Source organism: Schistocerca piceifrons, chromosome 2, assembly GCF_021461385.2.
Source record: "Schistocerca piceifrons isolate TAMUIC-IGC-003096 chromosome 2, iqSchPice1.1, whole genome shotgun sequence".
NCBI lineage: Eukaryota > Metazoa > Arthropoda > Insecta > Orthoptera > Acrididae > Schistocerca > Schistocerca piceifrons.
In genome coordinates this window covers 4691394-4713747 of record NC_060139.1, presented here as the reverse complement: position 1 = coordinate 4713747, position 22354 = coordinate 4691394, and the positions used below count along the sequence as shown (strand labels likewise).

Below are 22354 nucleotides of genomic sequence, written 5' to 3'. Positions count from 1 at the left end.
ATACCACATAAATTTTACATTGGGAAGTTGTCAATTCCATTACCGCTTAAGAAATTTCAGAAATATGTCCTGGTTGAACCCATAAAAATGGTAATATGTCCTGGGTTGGACCCTAAAAAATTCATTAAGCTTAGTAAAAGGTACAGTGTTCATTTCTTAAGGGACAACCTTGGCAGAAACTTAGCAAGAACTTTACAGAACAATAACAAATATTTCAAAGCAATGGGTTTGGTGAAACCAAGAGCAAGTAAGAAAACTGTTGCCAAAGTCAACCATGAGGGAAAAATGGAAGGCAAAAATGAATGTCTCATGTGCTAAACTGGTGCCAACAACATCACAAGAAACAAGACACAAAATTGTTTCAACAAGTCTGACAAAATTCTTATAAGTTAATAAATCTCAGAACACAGTAACTGCAATGCTACCTCATAGGTATGACTTAATATACAATATCAAACAATGGAAAATCCAGGATGGAATGTAACAATATTAAGAGAAGGAAAGTTGCTACTCATCATATAGTGGAGATGCCGAGTCACAGATATGCACAACAAAAAGACTCTCACAATTATAGCTTTCGGCCATTTACACACCTAATAAGTACCTCCCTCTGCCATGGAGAACTCTCTAACCTCTTGAAAATCACTGAAATTCTACCAGTGTATAAGAAAGGAATAAAAATTGACACAAAAAACAACAACATAATCTATTCAACAACCTACAGAATGGTTTTACAAAAGGAAGATCTACTGTAACAGCAGTAGCAACTATTATACATGAAACATTAAACAAGCTGGAAAAATGAGACAAGGTAACTGGCACTTTCCTAGGTATTAGTAAAGCTTCTGATACGATACTGTGAATCATACCATTTATTGCATAAATTAGAACAACATGGGATGAAAGGAGCAGCCTTAAAATCACTTACTTGCTATTTAAAAGATAGGAAACAGTCTGTCAAGCTAATTTATAAAAGGATTGAATAATTGTATACAACTAAATCAATCTATAGGACACTTCAATGTGGTATGCTTCAAGAAAGTACATTAGTACCTTTACTGTTCCTTGTGTTGTTAATTATTTAACTGAAACCCAAAACTGCAAAGTCACAAGCTATGCAGATGAGACATCCTGTGTCAGCTGGGGCAGTGATATGCAAACTGTTGCCAACAGTAGTGAAATCATTTACAATATTTTTCATCTTACCTTGCTGTAAATAACAACATTAAGGAAAAGATAGACTTCTACTCACCATAAAGTTGACACACTGAGTTGCAGATAGGCACAACAACAAGATGCTTACACATTAACTTTCGCCAAAGCCTTCTTCAGAAAAGGAAACTCACTCTCACTCTCTCTCTCTCTCTCTCTCTCTCTCTCTGTCTCTCTCTCTCTCCCTCTCTCTCTCTCTCTCTCTCTCTCTCTCACACACACACACACACACACACACAGATTCATTCACTTATGTAAGTACACATCATGCACCATGACCAGCATCTCCTGCAGCTTAGGCCAGACTGCAACTGTCATGTAGAACGGAAGCAATAATCTGGAGGGGATGGGGAAGAGGAAGGGATAGCAGGATGTGGATAGGAGAAGAGAAGAGAGTTGTCAGGCATAGCATGCAGGGACTGGACAGCCAACAGGCGCAGCTCCTGGAGGCTGTGATGCAGGGAGTACGGGACATGGGTGAGGGTGAGGGGGTGGGGAGGACAAGAAGCAAAAAAAGAAAGGAGCAGTGAAGGAGAAAGACAGGTGGATGCTGCCAGAACACAGCACACAGAGAGGGTTACTGCAAATAAGCTACTTGTAAATAAAGAGAACACAGTGACAATGCAATTCCTGCTTAAATATAAATGTTACACTTTCACACCTCCACTGCCACTTAGTTATACACAAAACATACATTTTTTGTATTGTTGTGGATGGACACCTGTCATGGAAAGACTTATAGATCATATCTGTCAGAAAATCAGCACCATACGAATATGTATTTACTGAAATGGGTTGCAGCCTTCCTGGGCCACGACACCTTAAGGCAAATATATTTCGGTCTGATACATCCACAGGACTTGGAAGAACAGTTGAACAGAATGGACAGTGTCTTGAAAGGATGAACATCAACAAAAGCAAAATGAAGATAATGGAATGTAGTCAAATTAAGTTGGGTGATGCCGAGGGAATTAGATTAGGAAATGAGGCACTTAAATTAGTAAAGGAGTTTTGCTATTTGGGAAGCAAAATAACTGATGATGGTCAAAGTAGAGAGGATGTAAAATGTAGACTGGCAACGGCAAGGAAAGCGTTTCTGAAGAAGAGAAATTTGGTAACATCGAGTATAGATTTAAGTGTCAGGAAGTTGTTTCTGAAAGTATCTGTATGGAGTGTAGCCATGTATGGAAGTGAAACATGGACAATAAATAGTTTGGACAAGAAAAGAATAGAAGCTTTCAAAATGTGATGCTACAGAAGAATGCTGAAGATTAGGTGGGTAGATCACATAACTAATGATGAGGTATTGAATAGAATTGGGGAGAAGAGGAGTTTGTGGCACAACTTGACAAGAAGAAGGGACCGGTTGGTGGGGCATGTTCTGAGGCATCAAGGGATCACCAATTTAGTATTGGAGGGCACTGTGGAGGGTAAAAATCGTAGAGGGAGACCAAGAGGTGAATACACTAAGCAGATTCAGAAGGATGTAGGCTGCAGTAGGTAATGGAAGATCAAGAAGCTTGCACAGGATAGAGTAGCATGGAGAGCTGCATCAAACTGGTCTCAGGACTGAAGACCACAACAACAACAACAACAACAGCATCCACATCTTCAGTATGCTATTCAGATCTGGAGTGAGGCACCAGCTGTCTATACAGGCAGGCTTTATTGGGGGGGGGGGGGGGGGGGGGGGGGGGAGCAGTAAGAGCTGTAGCTATGGTAAGCAAGAGAGAACATTTGGAGAAATTTTCAGGAAATTTAAAATACTTAGCCTCTATTCTGTGTACATTCTGCAGGCAATCATGTTTGTGAAACTAAATACAGAACATAATGCAATGAACAGTAATACACGTAACTACAACACAGAAGGAAGGGAAAACTTTCACAGAATTACAAGTAATAAACAGGCAGCATACAGCAGTCCACATGCAATGATAACTTTTTTTTACAACAGATTACTAGCTGATCTGAAGAAAGCTAATTTAAATATATTAAAGAATGAACCAAAGTGTTTATTAATACAGAAATGCTGTTATTTAATAGAAAATTTCAAATGTAATGTTTGCTTGTAAAACTGTTAGTGTATATAGCCATAAGTTTGTTTTTGGAACAAAAAAAACTAATAATCTCTTATCTTCACTTTTTATATCAACACATGCATTTACCTTTCACTGGTAAGAGAAGGATAATCAGTACAACCTTGTATCTCAATGTGTATGTGAACTACATCTATGACAATGTCTGAAAACTGATTGTTATACGGGCAGTAGTTTAATTAGTTAAGGCTAATTATTGCAAATGAAATGACATGCTTTGGTGACAACACTGATAAACTGGTGTGGCTGGAACATTCTGTACATGCTTACTGTTAGCAGCCATACTGGTAAGAGTATGGTGAAAGCTTTTGATAGATTAGTTTCATTTTTTTTTTTTTTTTTTTTTTTTTTTTTTTTTTTTTTTTTTTTTTTTTTTTTTTTTTTTTTTTTTTTGGGAGTCATCAGTCTTCTTACTGATTTAATGCTGCTTGCTGTCTCTTCTTCTTTGTGTCAACTCCACAGTTTCACAGTAACATATACACGCAACATCCTCAATTATTTGTTGGCTATAACATCGGTTTTCCTCTAAGTTTTTTGCCTGTTTGTCTCACTCAGGTTCCACATAAGTTATGTTCTGTTGTCTTCACACGTCCTATCACCATGTTCTTTCTTGTAGTCAGTGTTGTTTTCCATATATTCCTTTCCATATATTCCTTTCTGCAGAGTCACTTCTCATATCTTATAAGTCCATCTAATATTAAGTATACTTCAGTAGCATTACATTTCAAGTGCTTTGATTCAGTTCTTTTCCAGTTTTCCCACAGTCTGTGATTCACTTCCATACAATGCTGTGTTTAAGATCTGCATTCCCATAAATTACTTCTGTAAATTAATGCCTACATTTGATCCTAGAAGACTTAATTCAATGAGAAATGCCGTTTAACCTGTGTTGTGTTGCTTTTATATCCTCCTTGCTTTGTCCATCATGTGTTATCTTTCTTCATTTTGTCTACTACTTGGTCCCCAATTTCGATTTTAAGTTTAATGTTAATTCATTTCTGCTGCTCCTCATTACTTTTGTCTTTCATCAGTTTACTTTCATCTGTATTCTGTACTACTCTGTGCTCAGTAGACTGTTAATCCTATTCAACAGTTCCTGCAATATCTGTCCTCATTTTCACCAAGGATAGCAACATCATCATGAAATTTTAATCCAAATTACAATTTTTATTTTATTTTCATCACTGTTTCTTTGATGCACAGTTGGATAGTAAGGGGGATAGATGATTTCCCTGTGTTGTGATGTTTTTGATCTGTATGCCACCCTCAGCACGTTTTATTGTGATTGTCCCATCTTACACATCTACATCTATACGCTGCACACAGAGGGTATGTCCCTTTGTACCAGTTATTATGGTTTCTTCCTGTTCCATTCACGTATGGAACACACATAAAATGACTGTTTGAATGCCTCTGTGTGTACAGTAATTATTCTAATCTTATCCTCATGTCCCTCTGTGAGTGGTATATACTTATACCTAGAGTCATCATTTAAAGCTGTTTCTTGAAATGTTGTTAACAGACTTTCTTGGATAGAATACATCTATCTGCAAGAGTATTCCAGTTCAGATACTTCAGTATCTCTGTGAAACTCTCCCACGGATTAAACAAACCTGTGACCACTCATCCTGCCCTTCTCTGTCTACGTTCAATATCCCTCGTTAGTCCTATCTGGTATGAGTCCGACACACTTGATCAATATTCCAGAAGTGATCACATGAGTGATTTGTAAGCAATCTCTTTTCTGGACTGATTGCACTTCTCCAGTATTCTACCAATATACCAAAGCCCATCACCCGCTTTATCCACGACTGAACCTATGTGATGATTCCATTTTATATCCCTACAAAGTGTTACATTCACATATCTGTTTGAGTTGGCCAATTCGAACAGTGACTCATTGATATTATAGTCATAGGATACTATGTTTTTCATTTGTGAAGTGCAAAATTTTACAGTTCTGAACATTTAGAGCAAGCTGCCAAGTTTTGCACCACACTGAAATCTTATCAAGATCTGAATGAATATTTATGCAGCTTCTTTCAGATAGTTCTTCATTATAGCTAACTGCATGATCTGCAAAAAGCCTGATTTTACTATTAATATTGTCTGCAAGGTCATTAATATAGAACATGAACAGCAAGGGTCCGAACACACTTCCCTGGAGCACACTTGAATTTACTTCTACATCAGACGATGACTCTCCATCCGAGACAACATGCTCTGTCCTCCCTACTGAAAAGTCCTCAATCCAGACACAAACTTCACTTGACACCCCATTTGATCATACTTTTGACAATAAGCGTAGTTGTGGTTCTGAGTCAAATATTTTTTGTAAATCAAGAAATACAGCATATACCTGATTGTCTTGATCCAAAGCTTTCAGTATATCATCTAAAAAAAGAACAAGTTGGGTTTCGCATGATAGAAGTTTCTGAAATCCATGCTGGTTGGCACTGAGGAGGTCATACTTTTCAAGATACCTCATTATGTTTGACCCCACAATATGTTCTAAGATTCTACAACAAGTCGGTGTCAAGGATACTGGATGTAGTTCTGTAGATCACTTCTACTACCCTTCTTGTAGACGGATGTGACCTGTGCCTTTTTCCAAGAACTGTTCGAGGGATCTAGAACAGATCATAGTTAGAAGAGGGGCTAACTCAGCTGCAAATTCAGTACAGAATCTGACATGGATTCCATCGGGCCATGGAGCTTTGTACAATTTTAATGATTTCAGCTGTTTCTCAACACCACTGATGCTAATACTTACTTTATACATCTTTTCAGTTGTATGAGGATTAAATTTGTGCAATTCTCCTAGGTTTTCCTCTGTAAAGGAACATTCGAAAATGGAGTTAAACATTTCATCTTTTGCTTTGCTACCCTCAGTTTCAGTTCCTGTCTCACTCACTAGTGACTGGACCTAACTTTGCTGCCCCTAACAGCCTTTACATATGACCAGAATTTCTTTGGGTGCTGTGAAAGATGACTTGACAATATTCTACTGTGGTAGTCACTGAAGCCAAACACATTTCATTCAGTGTCTCTCTATCTATAGCTGTACGCTCTGTTTTACACCTATTATGCAGTAATCTCTGTTTCTTTAGAAGTTTCTTTACAGTGACTGTATACCCATGGAGATTCCTCCAATTTTAAACTGTTCTACTCAATATGCATCAATCCAGTTCATGGTCAACTATTCAATTATAAACTGTTCTACTCAGTACTCATCAATACAGTTCATGGTCAACTATTCTTTTAAACCTGAGTCAGAGTTACTCTACTTGCTCCCTGTACTGAAAGTTTCACGTTCTTCATTGATATATGACAGTACTGATTTTTATCAAGTTTACTGAACATATATATGTCTTTCTGCTTGTTTTCATTGCCCTTTGTACATAGGTAATTATTGTTGCCACAACAGCGTCATGGTCACTGATACCAGTTTCGATGTGGACAGTCTCAAAGAGACCAGGTCTATTTGTTGCCATTAGATCCGATATACTTCCATCATGAGTGGGGTTCCTAACTATCTGTTCTGGGTAGTTTTCAGAAAAACATTTGGTAAAGTTTCACAGGATGCCTTATTATGCCCACCAGTAACAAAACTGTAATTTTACCAATTAATTGTTGGATGATTAAAGCCTCCACTAATGATTACAGTATGATTGGGGAACTTAACAAACAAGTGAACTGAAGTTCTCTTGAAAGCTTTTGGTTACATCAGGAGATAAGGATCCAATTATTATTTTATGCCCACCCCTGATACTGAGTCTTGCCCAAACAATGTAACATGCAGCTTCAATTTCTGCCTCAGTGGATTTGAGTATCTTGTCTTCTGCTACAAATACACCACTTTCATTTTCCACTTGCCTGTACTACCAATATACCACTTATTTTTCCCAAAAATCTCACTGCTATCAATTTCACATTTCAACCAGCTTTCTGTAACTAGTATTATGTGTGCTTCATTGCTTCTAATGAGTGCTTCAAACTCCTGCACTTTGTTGCAAATATTTTGGCACTTTCCCATTAGGATTTTAATACGCTTACTTGTGGGATGCGTTTCTTTCAATCTTACACTGATACATCTGAGTTTCCTACAGCTATTGTTATCTGGATTGGATGGAGTGTCACCTAACCTAAAAAAAAACCTTGTGTGCATCCCACACACACAGTCAGCTACCTGCATAACAGCCTCTGATGTATAGTGCACAACTGACCCATTTAGGGAGACCCTACACTTCTCAACCCTATGGCGCAAGTCCAGGAAGTCACAGACTAGCCTGTCACAGAACTTTAGCAGTCTCTGGTTCAATCCCTCCACTCGACTAAGAACCAAAAAGCCACATCAGTTCTGGGCACAATGCTGCAAATTGTGAGCTTCATTGAAACTCCATCTGTAAGACTGGTCTTTTCAACCTTCTCTACTGTTCGCTGAAATGACCCAAGAATGACCTCAATGTCCAGACAACAGGCATCATTTGTTCCAACAGGCGTCACAATCTGCAGTTGGTTGCACCCTGTTCTCTCAATGGCAGCTGGAATAGCCTCTTCAACATGTTGAATGAGGCTGCCAGGCTTACACACTGAGTGCACCTGATGTCCTTTCCAGTCCCTAGTCCCTTGCAACCACTTCCCTAAGGAGTATCTTCATTCTCCGTACATTTGAACTGCTGACGATTAATAGACAACTGCCCGTTTGCATTTGCTTCCTCCTGATACTGGATAATAAATAATATGATATATGATAATATGATAGAATTAAGCGAAGAAGTAGAGAAAGAAGAACTAGGGGACACAATTCTGAAAGATGAATTTGAAAAAGCACTAAAAGAACTACCAGATAAGAAAGCGGCAGGTGTTGATGATATACCTTCTGAACTAATTAAGAAATCAGGAGACAAAATGAAAGCTACATTACTGCAACTCATACAGAAAATATACAAAACAGGTGAAGTTCCTGAAGACTATCAGAAATGCATCATATTCCCCATACCTAAGAAAGCATCTACTATGGACTGTGAAAACCATCGAACACTCAGTCTTCTTTCACACGCATCAAAAATTCTAATAAGAATAATTTTGAAAAGAGTTGAAAACCAATTGAATAGCACTCTAAGTGAAGACCAATTCGGTTTTAGAAGCGGTGTAGGGACGAGGGAAGCAATCTTATCTTTAAGACTAATAATTGAGAAACAAATTTCCAAAAACAAACAAGTATTTATAGCCTTCGTAGACCTCGAAAAGGCATTTGACAATGTTGTATGGCCAGAAATGTTTAGAATTCTGAAGAAGGCTGGTCTGAAATATAATGATAGAAGGATAATCTTTAAAATATACCAAAATGAAACAGCCTTAGTTAAGAAGGAAAACAAAGAAGAAACAGCAAGAATAAGGAAAGGAGTGAGACAGGGATGCCCACTATCTCCAGTAATTTTCAACGCATATATCCAAGAAGCAATAGACAAAATAAGAGAGAATATTGAAGTAGGAATAAAACTTAACGGAATGAAAATAGATATGTTGCGATATGCAGATGATATCGCCATAATTACAGAAAGGAAAGAAGATTTAGAAGCCGCACTCAATGAAATGGAAAACACCTTAAAAGAACAGTATGGAATGAAAATAAATAAGAAAAAGACTAAAGTGATGGTGAGTGGCGCCCTGAACTACAATGAACCCATACGAATAACAATAAAGGGAGAGAAACTAGGGCAGGTTACAGAATTTAACTACTTAGGTAGCAAAATAACAGCAGATGGAAGGAGCAAAAGTGACATTAAAAACAGAATACAACTTGCCAAAATAGCATTCAATGGAAAAAGAAACTTACTGACGAGTAGAAATGTTAGTTTAGACGTAAGAAAGAGAGTCATGAAAACCTATGTGTGGAGTACAGCCCTTTACGGATGTGAAACTTGGACTAGTGGAAAAGAAGAAAAGAGAAGATTAGAGGCATTCGAAATGTGGTGCTACCGGAGAATGGAAAAAATCAGCTGGCGAGACAAGGCTACAAACGAAGATGTCCTCAGAAGAGTGAAAGAAAACAGATCTCTTTGGCGAAATATACAGAAAAGAAGAATAACCTTCATAGGTCACATTTTACGGCATAACAACTTCATTAAGAGAATATTAGAAGGAATCATTGAAGGAAGAACTCGCCGAGGACGACCTAGATTAAGCTACATTCAACAAGTAATAAATGACATCGGGTGCCAGACCTATGCAGATATGAAGAAGAAAGTTGACAAAAGAACGGAATGGCGTGCTGCTGCCAACCAACCTGTGGGTTGATAACCGAAGAAGAAGAAGATACTGGACAAAACGGGTTTCCTCAAAACAGGTGAAGTGAGTCCCACTGGCTCCATTTCATTTCAGTGAAAGACAGCACCTCAGACATGTATATAACCCATCTTTCCATAAGTCTTATTTCTTTGCCACATTTTACGGTGAGTAAACTTGTCAAGACAAAAAGAACTCTCTCAGATATGCATAATGAATCAAAAACAATAAAATAAATGCAAGTTTTTGGTAATGAAGTATATTTTTTCAAAAAGTTTAATATTCAGGAAATAATTACCTTTCCAGATCCAACAGGACCAACAATAGCACAAAGCTTGCCTGGATTGACTAGTAAATTAATATTTGATAATGTCTCAGATATATTTGAAGGACCCCATCGTGCACTTGCATTCTGTAGCATTATTCCAATTTTCTCAGTCTTCTCTCCTGAGGGCATCAAAGATCTAGGGACATGCTCCTCCAGCAGTAGAAATACCTAAAAAAAAACTGATCAGGTTAATTAGGTAATTATTGATTTTTTGGTTCAATGCAAGTAATTAATAACTGAAAATATTTTCAAGCATGCATTTATTAAAATAATGGAAATCACATGATGGAAACAATAAACAAAAAATGAAATACAGCCATTCATCCATAGTTAATCAAAGAGATGCACATTTAAACTTATTAAGTAATTCTTTCATTCATTGACACACAGTGTTTCATAAATGCCATGATGAAGTGAGCTTTCTGAGATGTGGAATGAGGCAACTTATACATTAATAGTGAGAAGAATCCCCTACATGCTATTTCTGTTAAGTATACTAAGAACAAACTATGATGAAATACACACCACGAACTGCTGTTGATAAAAAGTGTGACAAGGATTATGTCTGCATTCAAGAATATGGCAAAAGAAATCAGCAATAGCAAACAATTTGTATTCACTCATTTACAAGGCAAAATCTGGACCTCTGTATCACTAACTTTTGATAAATGAACTTTGGCTTTTGGCCCACTGAGCCATCATAATGATACCTAGAGATCACAATTTAATATAACTACCACTCAATTGACTATTTTTATGTTGCCAAAATGTGATGACATGCTACAGTGCACGATATGTATTTTTTTTATTATTATCAGTAACACCGTTGTGAAAGGTAATTATAGTAGACCATGGCAAACATAGATTTAGCTGAACATGTTCTGAACTCACTTGACACACAACAGTCGAATTGTAGGATCTTGGTGGGCTTGTCTAAACCATGTGGCTGTGTGAATCATTCCAGATTAGTGGAGGATCTGTATGAGATTCGAGGAAAATGCAGTGACACAATACAATCATATCCACATCCAGGCGAATCGCTTGCATGTACGGACCCATGGAATACGCATACCAAATAAATAAAATAAAATAAAAAATAGGAATAGAAACAGTGCATAGAAATCAGGCATACTAGTGGGCAAGATGTAATCAGGCTACAAACTGTCCAACATTGTATAGTACAAGGTCCTGTACTTGGACCAATATTATTTATTACCTATGTATATGATTTCACAGACAATGTACATCAGAAACTTACATTGTATCCCTATAACATGACAATTATCTGTAAAGCTCAGACAAAGGAGGAAGTTGAAAAGTAATCAGTCATGATGTTGAAAATGCAAGTAAGTATCTACTACAAAACAATCATTTTAAAATTCCATCAAAACAAGGTACAACGGTGTGCTGAAAAATATGCCCTTGAATATTATGTAAAAACTCAAAGCTTTTTAAATAAAACACATGTTATTAACTTTCTACATCTTTATCCTCCATGTCTACATATCTGCACCCTGCTGCCATTAGAGGGCTCCAAATTGTAGCGTGCAACATGGTGGCATGTAATGTAACTATGCTGATGTGTGAGCAACAGCATGCTATAATCAAGTTTTGAATTGGAAAGTTCATACACACATGGAGCACCCTCTCCTACACCTTGACAATGCCAGATCACACACACGAGCGCTGTGACATCTGCAACAATCCACTGCCTTGGGTTCACTGTCATCGATCAACCACCATACAGTCCCAATTTAGTCCCATCCACTTTTCATACGTTTTCAAGGCTTAGGAACACCTTCAGGGGCTTCACTTTGATGATGATGAAGTGACGCAAGCAGAGGCAAGAGTGTGGCTCCATCAACAAAGTCAAACATTCCACAGTGATAGTATCAACAAAATGGTCCCTTGTTGGGAGAAATGTGTTTGTTGCAGGGATGACTATATTGAGAAATAAATATATAGATATGAAGAATAAAGATGTAGTATTTTAATAATGTGTGATCCATTTACAAAGTTTTAAGAGTTTTCATGTGAAAATTTTGGAGGTATTACTTTTCAGCACACACTAGTATGTATTGTTAAAATAAAACAAAGAGAGTAGAATATATAATGTACATATTAAAATAAATAGAGAAGAAATTAAAGAAGTAAGTAGCACAAAAATTTGAAGAATTATTATAGGCAACTGTCTGACCTGGAGGGAGCATATAGGTGTGCTCTGTAGAAAGATAAACACAGAGGATTTTCTTGTAAGCAAAACGATAAATGTTGTGGATGAGAAAGTTTTCACAATAATATGCTGTGGACTCATGTTCCCAAATTATCATATTCGGTTCTTACATGGGGAAGTGCACAAGTTGACTACTTTAAAAGAATATTTGTAATTCAGAAAACAGCAGTAGGTGTGTAGCAAACAATGAGTGTAGCAAGTGAAGCAAGCAGCAAAAAGTTTTTTTTTTTTAACAAGCTGCCTAACTCAGTTAAAAAATAAAAGGAATTAAAATCTTTGAAAAATGGCTTAAATGGGTATCTCACACAGAAATTTGTATACAGTATGAGTGAGTATCTAAAATTAAACTAAATTTCAGTTGCTACAACAGAAAATATACGAGGGTGGTTTGAAAAATTCTCAGAATCACCACAAGAGGCCAGCACTAGCGGGAAGAGTTGTTCACGTGATATTCATTGGACTGTTGACTGTAAACACATGCCACATTAGTGCTCTTGGAAGAGAGCTGCGGCATTGATGTGGCTCTGTTGTTATACCCGCATAGTGATTGGTGAAGATGGAAAAAATCAAGATTTGAACAGTGATTAAGTACTTCGTAAAGAAAGGTATGAAAGCAAAGGACATTCATGCCGATTTCCAGAGTACACTGAGGGACTCCGCTCATTCATATTTAACTGTTGCATAGTGGACAAATGAATTTAAATTTGGTCGGAAGAGCTTAGATGATGATCTGCGTAGTGGTTGGCAAAGATGTGTCACTACCTCAGAAATCATTGCAAAAGACCACAAAATGGTAATGGAAGATTGCTGATTGAAAGTGCATGAAATTGCTCATGTCTGCCAGATGTCATCTGAAATAGTATATCACATTTTAAATGGAGAATTAGAAATGAAAAAATTATCTGCAAGATTGGTGTTGCGACTCTTGATGCTGGGCAATGTGTGCCCGCACAGATGTGCCGTCGCCATGGCAGAATTACATGAACTGAGGTATGAATTGTTGCCACACCTGCCGTATTCAACTGATATTGCTCCATCAGACTTCCATCTCTTCCCAAACCTGAAAATCTTTCTCGGTGGACGAAGATTACCTTCAAACGTAGAACTGATTGCCAGAGTTGAGAATTGTTTCGCAGTCCTGGAGGAATCTCACTTTCACGGTGATAAGAAGCACTGGAACATCGTTGGACCAAGTGCATTAATCTACAAGGAGACTACATTGAAAAATAAAAAAAGTTTCAGTTATGTAAGTACTTTTTTTCTATTCTGTTCCGAGATCTTTGCAAACCACTCTCATATGATAACCTTTTATGCGTCTGTAAAATGTGATTCTGTTTCATATTATTGTACACTGATTCTGTCTTGAAACTTCCTGGCAGATTAAAACTGTGTGCTGGACCGAGACTCAAACTTGGGACCTTTGCCTTAGACGGGCAAGTGCTCTACCAACTGAGCTACCCAAGCACGACTCACGCCCGGTACTCACAGCTTTACTTCTGCCAGTACCTTGTCTCCTACCTTCCAAACTTTACAGAAGCTCTCCTGCGAACCTCAGATGGTAGAGCACTTGCCCACAAAAGGCAAAGGTCCCGAGTTCGAGTCTCAGTCCAGCACACAGTTTTAATCTGCCAGGAAGTTTCATATCAACGCACACTCTACTGCAGAGTGAAAATCTCATTCTGATTCTATCTTCATTGCAATTAAGCCTTGGTGTAGTTTAAAATGGTAAGGACAGTCAAAACTCAGATTTTACATCTGCTGCAGATAAAGTGGTAAGACAAATCGAACATTCTCAGCTGAAAATTATCAGTTAGAGTCCACAGGCAAAGAATAAATACATAAATATTCATGTGGAAGACCCAACTGCAATACCTGTCCCAAGCCTTAACATCAGTTAGCAGTCCACACAAATGAATGAGCATTATCAAACTGTGACCAAGAACAAAGCATTCAGCTGAGCATAACATGCTCAATTTTGGGGCCACTACAGAGTCTGCATGGATTCTCCCACTCCCCCCCCTTTCCACTGAATCAAATAGCTGGAAATTGTCCCTAAAACACATAATTCGAATCGGTAATCTCGCTGGCCTTAGTCTTTGCTAGCATTTGCCCTAAACGCACTTCCACCTTTGTTCCTGTTCCTCTCCCTTCCATTTCCTCCCTCCTGCCCCTTTTCCAAGAGCTCCCCATCATTTTACTTTAGTTCAGTTCATCAGTACTAATATATACCCTTGCGTTCTCTCCACGGTCTCTTTCTTCCTCTGTATTATTCTGCTCTAGCCCCCCCCCCCCCCCCCCCCCACCCACACTGACACCTCTTTCCCCAAACTTTCCCCTTAACTCACACATTCTATTTCATCATGTTCCCCATCTCTTTCTTGTTCCTCTCCCCTGCTCCACCTCTCCCCTGCAGTGCTGAATACAATGTAAATGTATATGTATGTGTGTATCTGTGAATTCTGAAGAAGAACATTGGCCAAAAACTAAGCTACAAATTAAAAAAATCTCTTTTTTTATTTTTTATTTTTACCTGCCTACTGCTCAACACATGAACTACTCGGTGAAAGGTTATCTTTATTCTTTCATCCTCCTACGTAGTGCAGTGGTAGTGTTACCGCCTACCATGCAAGGGGGCCTGGGTTCAATTCCTGGCAGGTGAGTGGGTGTTGTGTGTCCATCATCATTTTCATCATAATTGACACGCAATTCCCCAAAGTGGCGTCAACTATAAAGACTTGCAATACGGCGGCCAAACCGTGAAGGGGATATTGCGGCCAATAAATGCCATACGATCATTTCATTTCATTTATCCCTTCTACTGACAGTAGCCAGATAGTTCCTTTCACATTTAGATTTCTTCCATCCATAACTGGTTTTCAACTTAAGTCCTATTTTTGATGATGTCATAGAGTTATTTTAATGTTAAGATAACATTTCAAAATCATGAAAAGTAAGTAGGAAAAAAATCATTAAATGTATTGCTAAAAATAATAATATACTGGAATGAGACAAAAAAATGTACAGAGAGCATTGTTTAGTTGATTTAACTATAATTCTGTGTGTCACAGTCATGAAAACCACGTTATACGGTATAGGCTCAACAACAGCATGACAGCTACATCTACATTTATCTGGTAACTAAAATATGAATTTTGATGTAGAGAAGAATTCACAGGATGAGATTCATGTCGATTTTAAGATAACTGATGGAAAACAGAACAAAACAAGAAAGAGAAAGTATGTCGTGAGTACTTACCTCTAACCGCTGCATGGACACTTTTGCTTCGGCATAAGACTGAACTGCTGCAGGAAAAGCAATGGCCATTGAGAGCTGAATAATGTTGAAGAACTGAGCCAGTGGGAATACCTGGAAAAACATAGTGCAAAATTCATCACATAATTCTTACACAAGGCATCTGTTTATTCTAACTAGTCATTCCCAATCACCATAACTCATACCTTATCAGCTGTGACAGTGTTGCCAAGAAGTGCATAGGCCACCAGTGTAACATATAAGGAAGTTCTTTCAGTAAAGACGCCAAATGCTGACTGCACACCTCTAAGGTACGAAGCTCCTTTGAGAACATTTACCTCTTTTCTGCAAGTTCAATGGTTATCAATGTTAACAGAATCTACTTTATGACTATTATGCTAAAAGCGAGGAAAACATTGAAACTACTCAAAACATGTGTTGGCTCTACCATACAGACAAACTAGGCAGACACACAGGGCACAAAAATTTATGAGCAACAATATTTTTTATGGAAATCCAGAAAATATCAATACACTGAGTTTCCTGTCTGCTTGTGTTGTGTTAATGATCTACCTCCTGACCAAATACTAGTAAAAACTTCAGGCCATGACATCTATGTCCCCTTAATGTGAGAAAAGGCAGTATGATATTCTGACAATTCTCCTTTCCCCCTTCTTCAAAAACCTGATTGTTAACTTTCTAACATTCAGGCAATGTTCTGTTTTATGACTAAATCTTGAAGATTGTTGCTAAACAAACTTCTGATACAATATAAGAGTTGCATTTCTTACTCAAACACCTTTTTTTTCTTTTTCCTTTGGAGGGGGGGGGGGGGGGGGGGTATGTAAGGATTGGACAAGAAGTAAAAGATGGAGCACTTAGTGGGGATATGGTGTTGTGACATTACAAGCGGTGTGTCTGTTAGATACAAAGTATTCAAAAACAGCAGGTTTGATTGAGTGATATGTGGCTGGTAAGTTGCAGTGTATTGGCTGAGCCACACAGCTAAGTGGGATCCGTCTAGCAGTTCAAATCATTCCAGAAAGCCATGCGAGGGAGTGGGGTAGGTATCCAGCAGACCACCAAGATGATATAGCTTGGAAGTTCCATGTCGGTTAGGTACAGTGTATCACAGCATGCTTCTTAATGCTGAGTAAATAATTCCAAAGTGTGACTGTGCTGGAACTAAGAGCATCAAATATTCACAGAGTTGCCACAACTTTCCCCACATGAAATTCCCTGATTTCCAGACAAGTTTTAGCATTTTTCTCGAACAAAATTTAAGATTTCAAGGGTAACTTAAGATGTAGGCTAAGGTGACAATCTTTCTTCGGAGGTATGGTACAAGAACAGTAGTGCAAATGAGGAAATATTTAAAAAAAAGACACACTTGCAAGCAGATGGCATTTCCTGATGTGAGCAAAAATCTTAGGTACTAACATCAACATCTTTCCTAATGAACTGTTTTTCAAATGGTATATGTGTTACATTAACACCACTGATATTTTATTTCAATAGAACAAAACACATATGGTGACAAAAATACACATTTCCTTGGGTCGCAAGACAGATTTAAAATACCTTCACTGATTTCAGAAATAACCTCAGAAAAAAAGTAGGCCTCTTGAAAAAAGTGTGTAAAGCAGGGAAGAATTTTCTAAATCAACACTTTAGGACCAATAAAATGATGGTTCTACTATGTTTGTTATTGTCAGTTACTACCCACATTGTTATATCTATTATTTTACAGGTATTTTGCGATTTTTCTTTCGAGAAATATATGAGTACATAGCGTACAAACTGCCAGTAACTGACACAACTGTCTTCTTCTTATCGTCCATACTTCCTCATATATAAACTACTTCTGAAGTGCCAAAATGTACTAGAACAAATAAAATGTGTATAAAACATCACACTGTACAACATACTTGCGGTGAGATAGTCGCAATTCCTTAAATCCATCGCCCATGGCCTCTGGCCTGCTGAAGAGCACATCAGTCCTGAGTCCATGGACACACCGTGAAAATCCACTGCATTACATCACACACAAACAGACCTGGTCTGGGAGCAGGTTAGTGAGACTAGATCCAACAGGCAGGGCCTGTACATTCGTGAGAACTGAATGGCTTAGGATCAGCAGGCCCAATTCATTACAGATACCCACAGAAACAGCCTGTGGTTTTGGCTCATCATGGCCCACTGGTGTGGCCAGCTATTCATGAGCCTCAGACAACATGTTGATGAAATGAGACTACAGTGATCAATTCATGCCACAGATAACTTATTCAAATACTCTGAGAATCAATAATAATGAAGATAGGTATCAACTCACCGGAAAGATGATTGGTGAGCTGTGGCAGGAAAGTAGAAAAGACAATCATCCTCTCACAACTAAATTTTCAGCTATAGTTTTTATCAGAAAATGAGAGCACACACACACATTTACACAATCACTCAAACAGAACTCATGCTCACATGACCACCGCCTCCAGGCGCTGTGACTACGGTCTCTGGAACAAACCACTCCTCATGCCTCCATGCCTCTCATCGGCAGCTGCTAGGTTAGTGGCAAGAAGTAGTGGCAGCACTGACTGCAAGCTCAGGGAAGTGATAGAAAGAGGAGAAGTAGTAATGAGGGGGTAGCAAAGAAGCACACGTACTCAGCTAGCGATGATGCATGATACCTCAGTAAACAAACCATTTCATCTAATGAGACAAAAACAAGATTTTTCCAGTGTTTTTTCAAATTTCCTTAATATTTTCCTGATTTCCCTGAAGTGTTTGAAATTCCCTGATATTGTGTGATTTCCAGAACCTTTGGCAACCCTGATTCCATAAAAAGAGAAAAACCACATCCAGACATGCTGCAGAAAATCTAATGACAGTGTTGAAATTGCCATAAGGAGACAAATTCAATAAAATTGTTACCAAGGCTATTAACATTTACACATAAAATTGTTTATAACAAGAATAACAAGAGCTACAGAAATGCTACATATGTCTATGTCACACCGCTGGACTGATCTTCAAGTCAGCTATAAAATGACCATGTTTATGATAATTAATGACATGCAGCTTGTTATAAATGATTTATTTAACAGGTGTTAATGGAGTGCCTGAATAATGAGTTCTTCACAGATACAAAACAGATTAACATCAGCAGAAACAATTTATCCTATTATTTCTACTTGCTGATGTTTGTTTAACAAGAATCTTTAAGGGTCAACATTTGTAAGACAGATGTTTGAGCATTGTATGGACATGGCAAGCTGAATAAAGTTATGAGTTTGACTGGCACATGTCGTTCTGTTTTGGAATGTATAAAATATAAATGACAGCTGATTATTCTACAATGTTTGATGAGTAATGAAGTACTATCTGTCTGCAAATTGTCTAAATATGGATATTACATATGTTTGAAATGTGTAAAATTGTAAAACTTGTACTCAAAGACACAGGGGGGTCAAACTTCATGATGACCAGTTGACTGTAGTTGTCCATCACATGGCAGATGTAGATAGGTAGGCAGAGCATGGTTTAGTGTCTTTTGATGTTCATGTCTGGTTGGGTAAGGTTGTTGGTTAGGTTTGAATGGTCAGTGAGTATTTACGTGATAGTCAAACGAGAGAATTGCACACCAATAGCTCAATAAACAGAGGATTAGACACCATTTCCACCCTAAATACCTCAGTGCCACAATTGATAGAAGTTTGTCATTAAAGGGTGCAAGAGATGGAACGCTGCAACAATAAAAAATAAAGGTGTTCAAGATCCATCTGCCAGTGCACCAGGATTTCATCTGAAGACAAGTGAGTGGACAAGATTGAACAACATAAGAATTTGTCACACCAAGTACAATGCTCTGATGCACAAGTGGGGGTCCCAAAGCTCTCCAGCCTGTGTTTGTGGGACTCAAGAACAAACCATTCAGCATATTGTCAGAAGCTGCCCTCTGATAAAGTACCCGGAAGCATCCAATGACTTTATTAATGCCACTCCCTCTGCTATCAGTTGGATCCATTCACTACATGTTAACTGCTGATTAAATGTATGTGTTTTAATTTTATAGCTGATTTGTTCTGCTTTAGTATTATCAAATTACTGATTTTCAGAATTTATTCATATTAGCATTGCACCTAAATCCTTAAATGTATAATATTGTAAGCTATGTGTATTTGTTAATATTTGCTGTTGTCACCATATGATAAATTAACAGTTCAGTGATAGGAATATTTCCATGTGCATCTAATCAGAACTTAGTATTTTATTCGGTGTAACAGTTTGGGACTTAGAAAATGTTTGAACAGTGAGTGGTAGTACAGATATCAGTGACTTAAATTTGGCACGGTGAATGAACTCACTGAACTTCAGGAATTTTATTCAGTTTGATTGGTTTGGTGCACCACACAATGTCTTCGGCTCACATTCTACATTGCCTGCAAACGTTCCGATTGCTCTGCTAGGTCAATTATTTCATATCTTATTGCTTCACCGTATTATAATATATGCCTGTGGAAGACTACCATTCAAAGTGACTTGTATTTGACGTGAATGAATTGATACTGGGGTTGAGCTACATCATTATCCTGATACCTTTCTTATCTCCTTTATTTAATAATCTGTTCATTTATTTATGTACTTTTGTAAACTATTCACAGATTGTACATTAGGCAAGACATGTGAATATTCAGTGCTTTTATAAGGGCTTAAAGCAACAGCGCTCAACTGAACCACTATTTTTCCAAATGGGGCCTATAAAGGTTTCAGTTTCTGTCCTCTCCCTCTGGTGGTTATGTAGCAACAAACTGATTTCAACTGACAACTGATTTCAGCATATTTATCCGTTACTGTAAACCTCCAGTATCATCACAACTATTTGCTCTTGTCCAGGTCTAAACAGTTTTAGCCAGACTCGTCGAAGAGTGCCATATACATTACTTGCCTAGGATGCCAAAATATGTAGAATTAGTCGTGTCCAGAAACAACTTAAAATTTTCAAACATGTATGTGATTATAAAAAAAACTTTAACCTCCAACTATCAAAAGAAATTAAAGTAAAGCAGAAATGTTGAAATATATCAAATCTGGGGAAAGGACCATCTAATAATTAAATTTTTAAAGCAGCTGGGAAAAAGGACACATTTAGTATTCAAAGAAGTATAATAAGTATAAGAAATGGTTTCATATGAATGGGAACTTACTTTAATAGATATACTACACCAACTGACCAAAAAAGTGAAGCACCCAGAAGATATGGCCAGATGTCAATGAAACTTTGTACATGTACACACAACTGGTCAGTACGTAAATGATTAGAGTTGCAATTCCCTGTGACGTGTAGAAACACTGCCAGAATGCGTTAGTGTTTTTACCAGGCCTAATAAGGCATATAAGTGGTATGAAAAGCGCCAGGTGTTGAGTGCTCACTGTGAAAGACACACAGCTGCCATGTACTCACGTACAACAGCTTCACCAGCACCTGACGGAGGCTGAAAGGAGTCTCGCTGTGAGCACCCACTGGTATGACAGGAGCTCAGTGTTGGGCTAAATGGAAATCTGAGAGCGGGCATACCCTTCATCAATGTTCTGGTCAACCACATCTGAACACCACAAGGGAGGATTGCCATATTGTGCACCGAGCACATTGCAATCCCTCCACGACTGTGCCTGTCATCCAAAAATATGTAATGAAATCTCTGCAACATTCTGCATCATCTTGCACCATTGGTCAGATACTAGGAATAGCCAGACTAGAGAATTACCAGCCCCTGACAGGCTGCCATTAACACAACAACACAAACGGCTGTGTTTGTAATTGGGTTGTGACCAGGGAGTGTGGACTGCTGATGAATGGCGCTGCACTGTGTTCAGCAACGAATTGCAGTTCTGCACTACCACAAATGACCGTCTACAGGAGAAAGGTGGCGATCTTGGGAGATGTGTCATTCTTCCAGGTTTTGTAGAGGCATAGCTTTGTTACTCCTGACATCACGGTGTGGGGAGCCATCGGGTTTGACTTCAAGTCATTGTTAGTAATGACTGAGGGAACTCCAATGGCACAATGATACATCAAAGACATCCTGCATCTTTGTGAGTTACCTATCATGTGACAGTAACAAGGTGCCATTTTTCAACAGGACAATGCTCATCCACACATGGCACATGTCTCTATGAAGTGTCTGTCTAATGATGAGGTAATCCCATAGCCAGCAAGATCGCCACATCTGTCCACTGTAGAAAGTGTGGCACCAGCTCAGATGTCAACTCAGTTCCAGTGCCAATATCTGGGATATCAAGGAAAAGGATTTTACGCCAATCGAATAATGCATGCATCCGGGGCAGAGGGGTTGCAACATCATACTGAAAAGTGGGCTCATACTGCCAAGTTAGTTGAATATTTTACTTGATTTTGTAATCACTGAAATAACATCAAATACCCTCTCAACCCATGACATTTCATTTCATGGAGCCTTCTGGGTGCTTCACTTCGTTTTTGTCACACACTTTACATATGAAGGTTACCATGATATCAATAGCTGGAGAGGAATGTCACTGCCTATAATTTTTTTAAAGTATATAATTTAATTTTACAGTAGTCACCTTCTGTGTGTTTAACTAACATACTTACACCAAATGTGCTTTGATTTCACAGGTAAACATCATCAGCAGTGATTTATCTTGCTCTTGTATTACATCTGTCACATTTTTTTAAAACTTTGTCAGCCACACTGAGCTTAAATATAATATTATAGTAACACACAATTTGTTGTACTATGGAATAACTACTTTAAGTAATTACAATTTTATGCTGGAATGTTCCAGAATGTCTATTAAAAATTGATTATTTTTACACAAATGCATTTTTAACAAAATAAAATGATTGCTAGAATGAGATTGCTGATAAGAGGATGATGAAAATCTTTTGAACTGACAGTTGACAA

At 38.0% G+C, this 22354-nt stretch overlaps 1 protein-coding gene across 1 annotated transcript in view; it reads right to left on the bottom strand.

The window, feature by feature from the left end:
* The window catches only part of LOC124777963 (ATP-binding cassette sub-family C member 4-like), a 256857-nt gene that overhangs the window by 112955 nt on the left and 121548 nt on the right, over positions 1 to 22354 (bottom strand). The window contains exons 7-9 of the mRNA XM_047253522.1: positions 15620 to 15758; positions 15417 to 15527; positions 9898 to 10095 (exon numbers count right to left, since the gene is read on the bottom strand). Coding sequence (XP_047109478.1) covers positions 9898 to 10095; positions 15417 to 15527; positions 15620 to 15758 — 448 coding nt within the window. The remainder of the gene's footprint in view (positions 1 to 9897; positions 10096 to 15416; positions 15528 to 15619; positions 15759 to 22354) is intronic.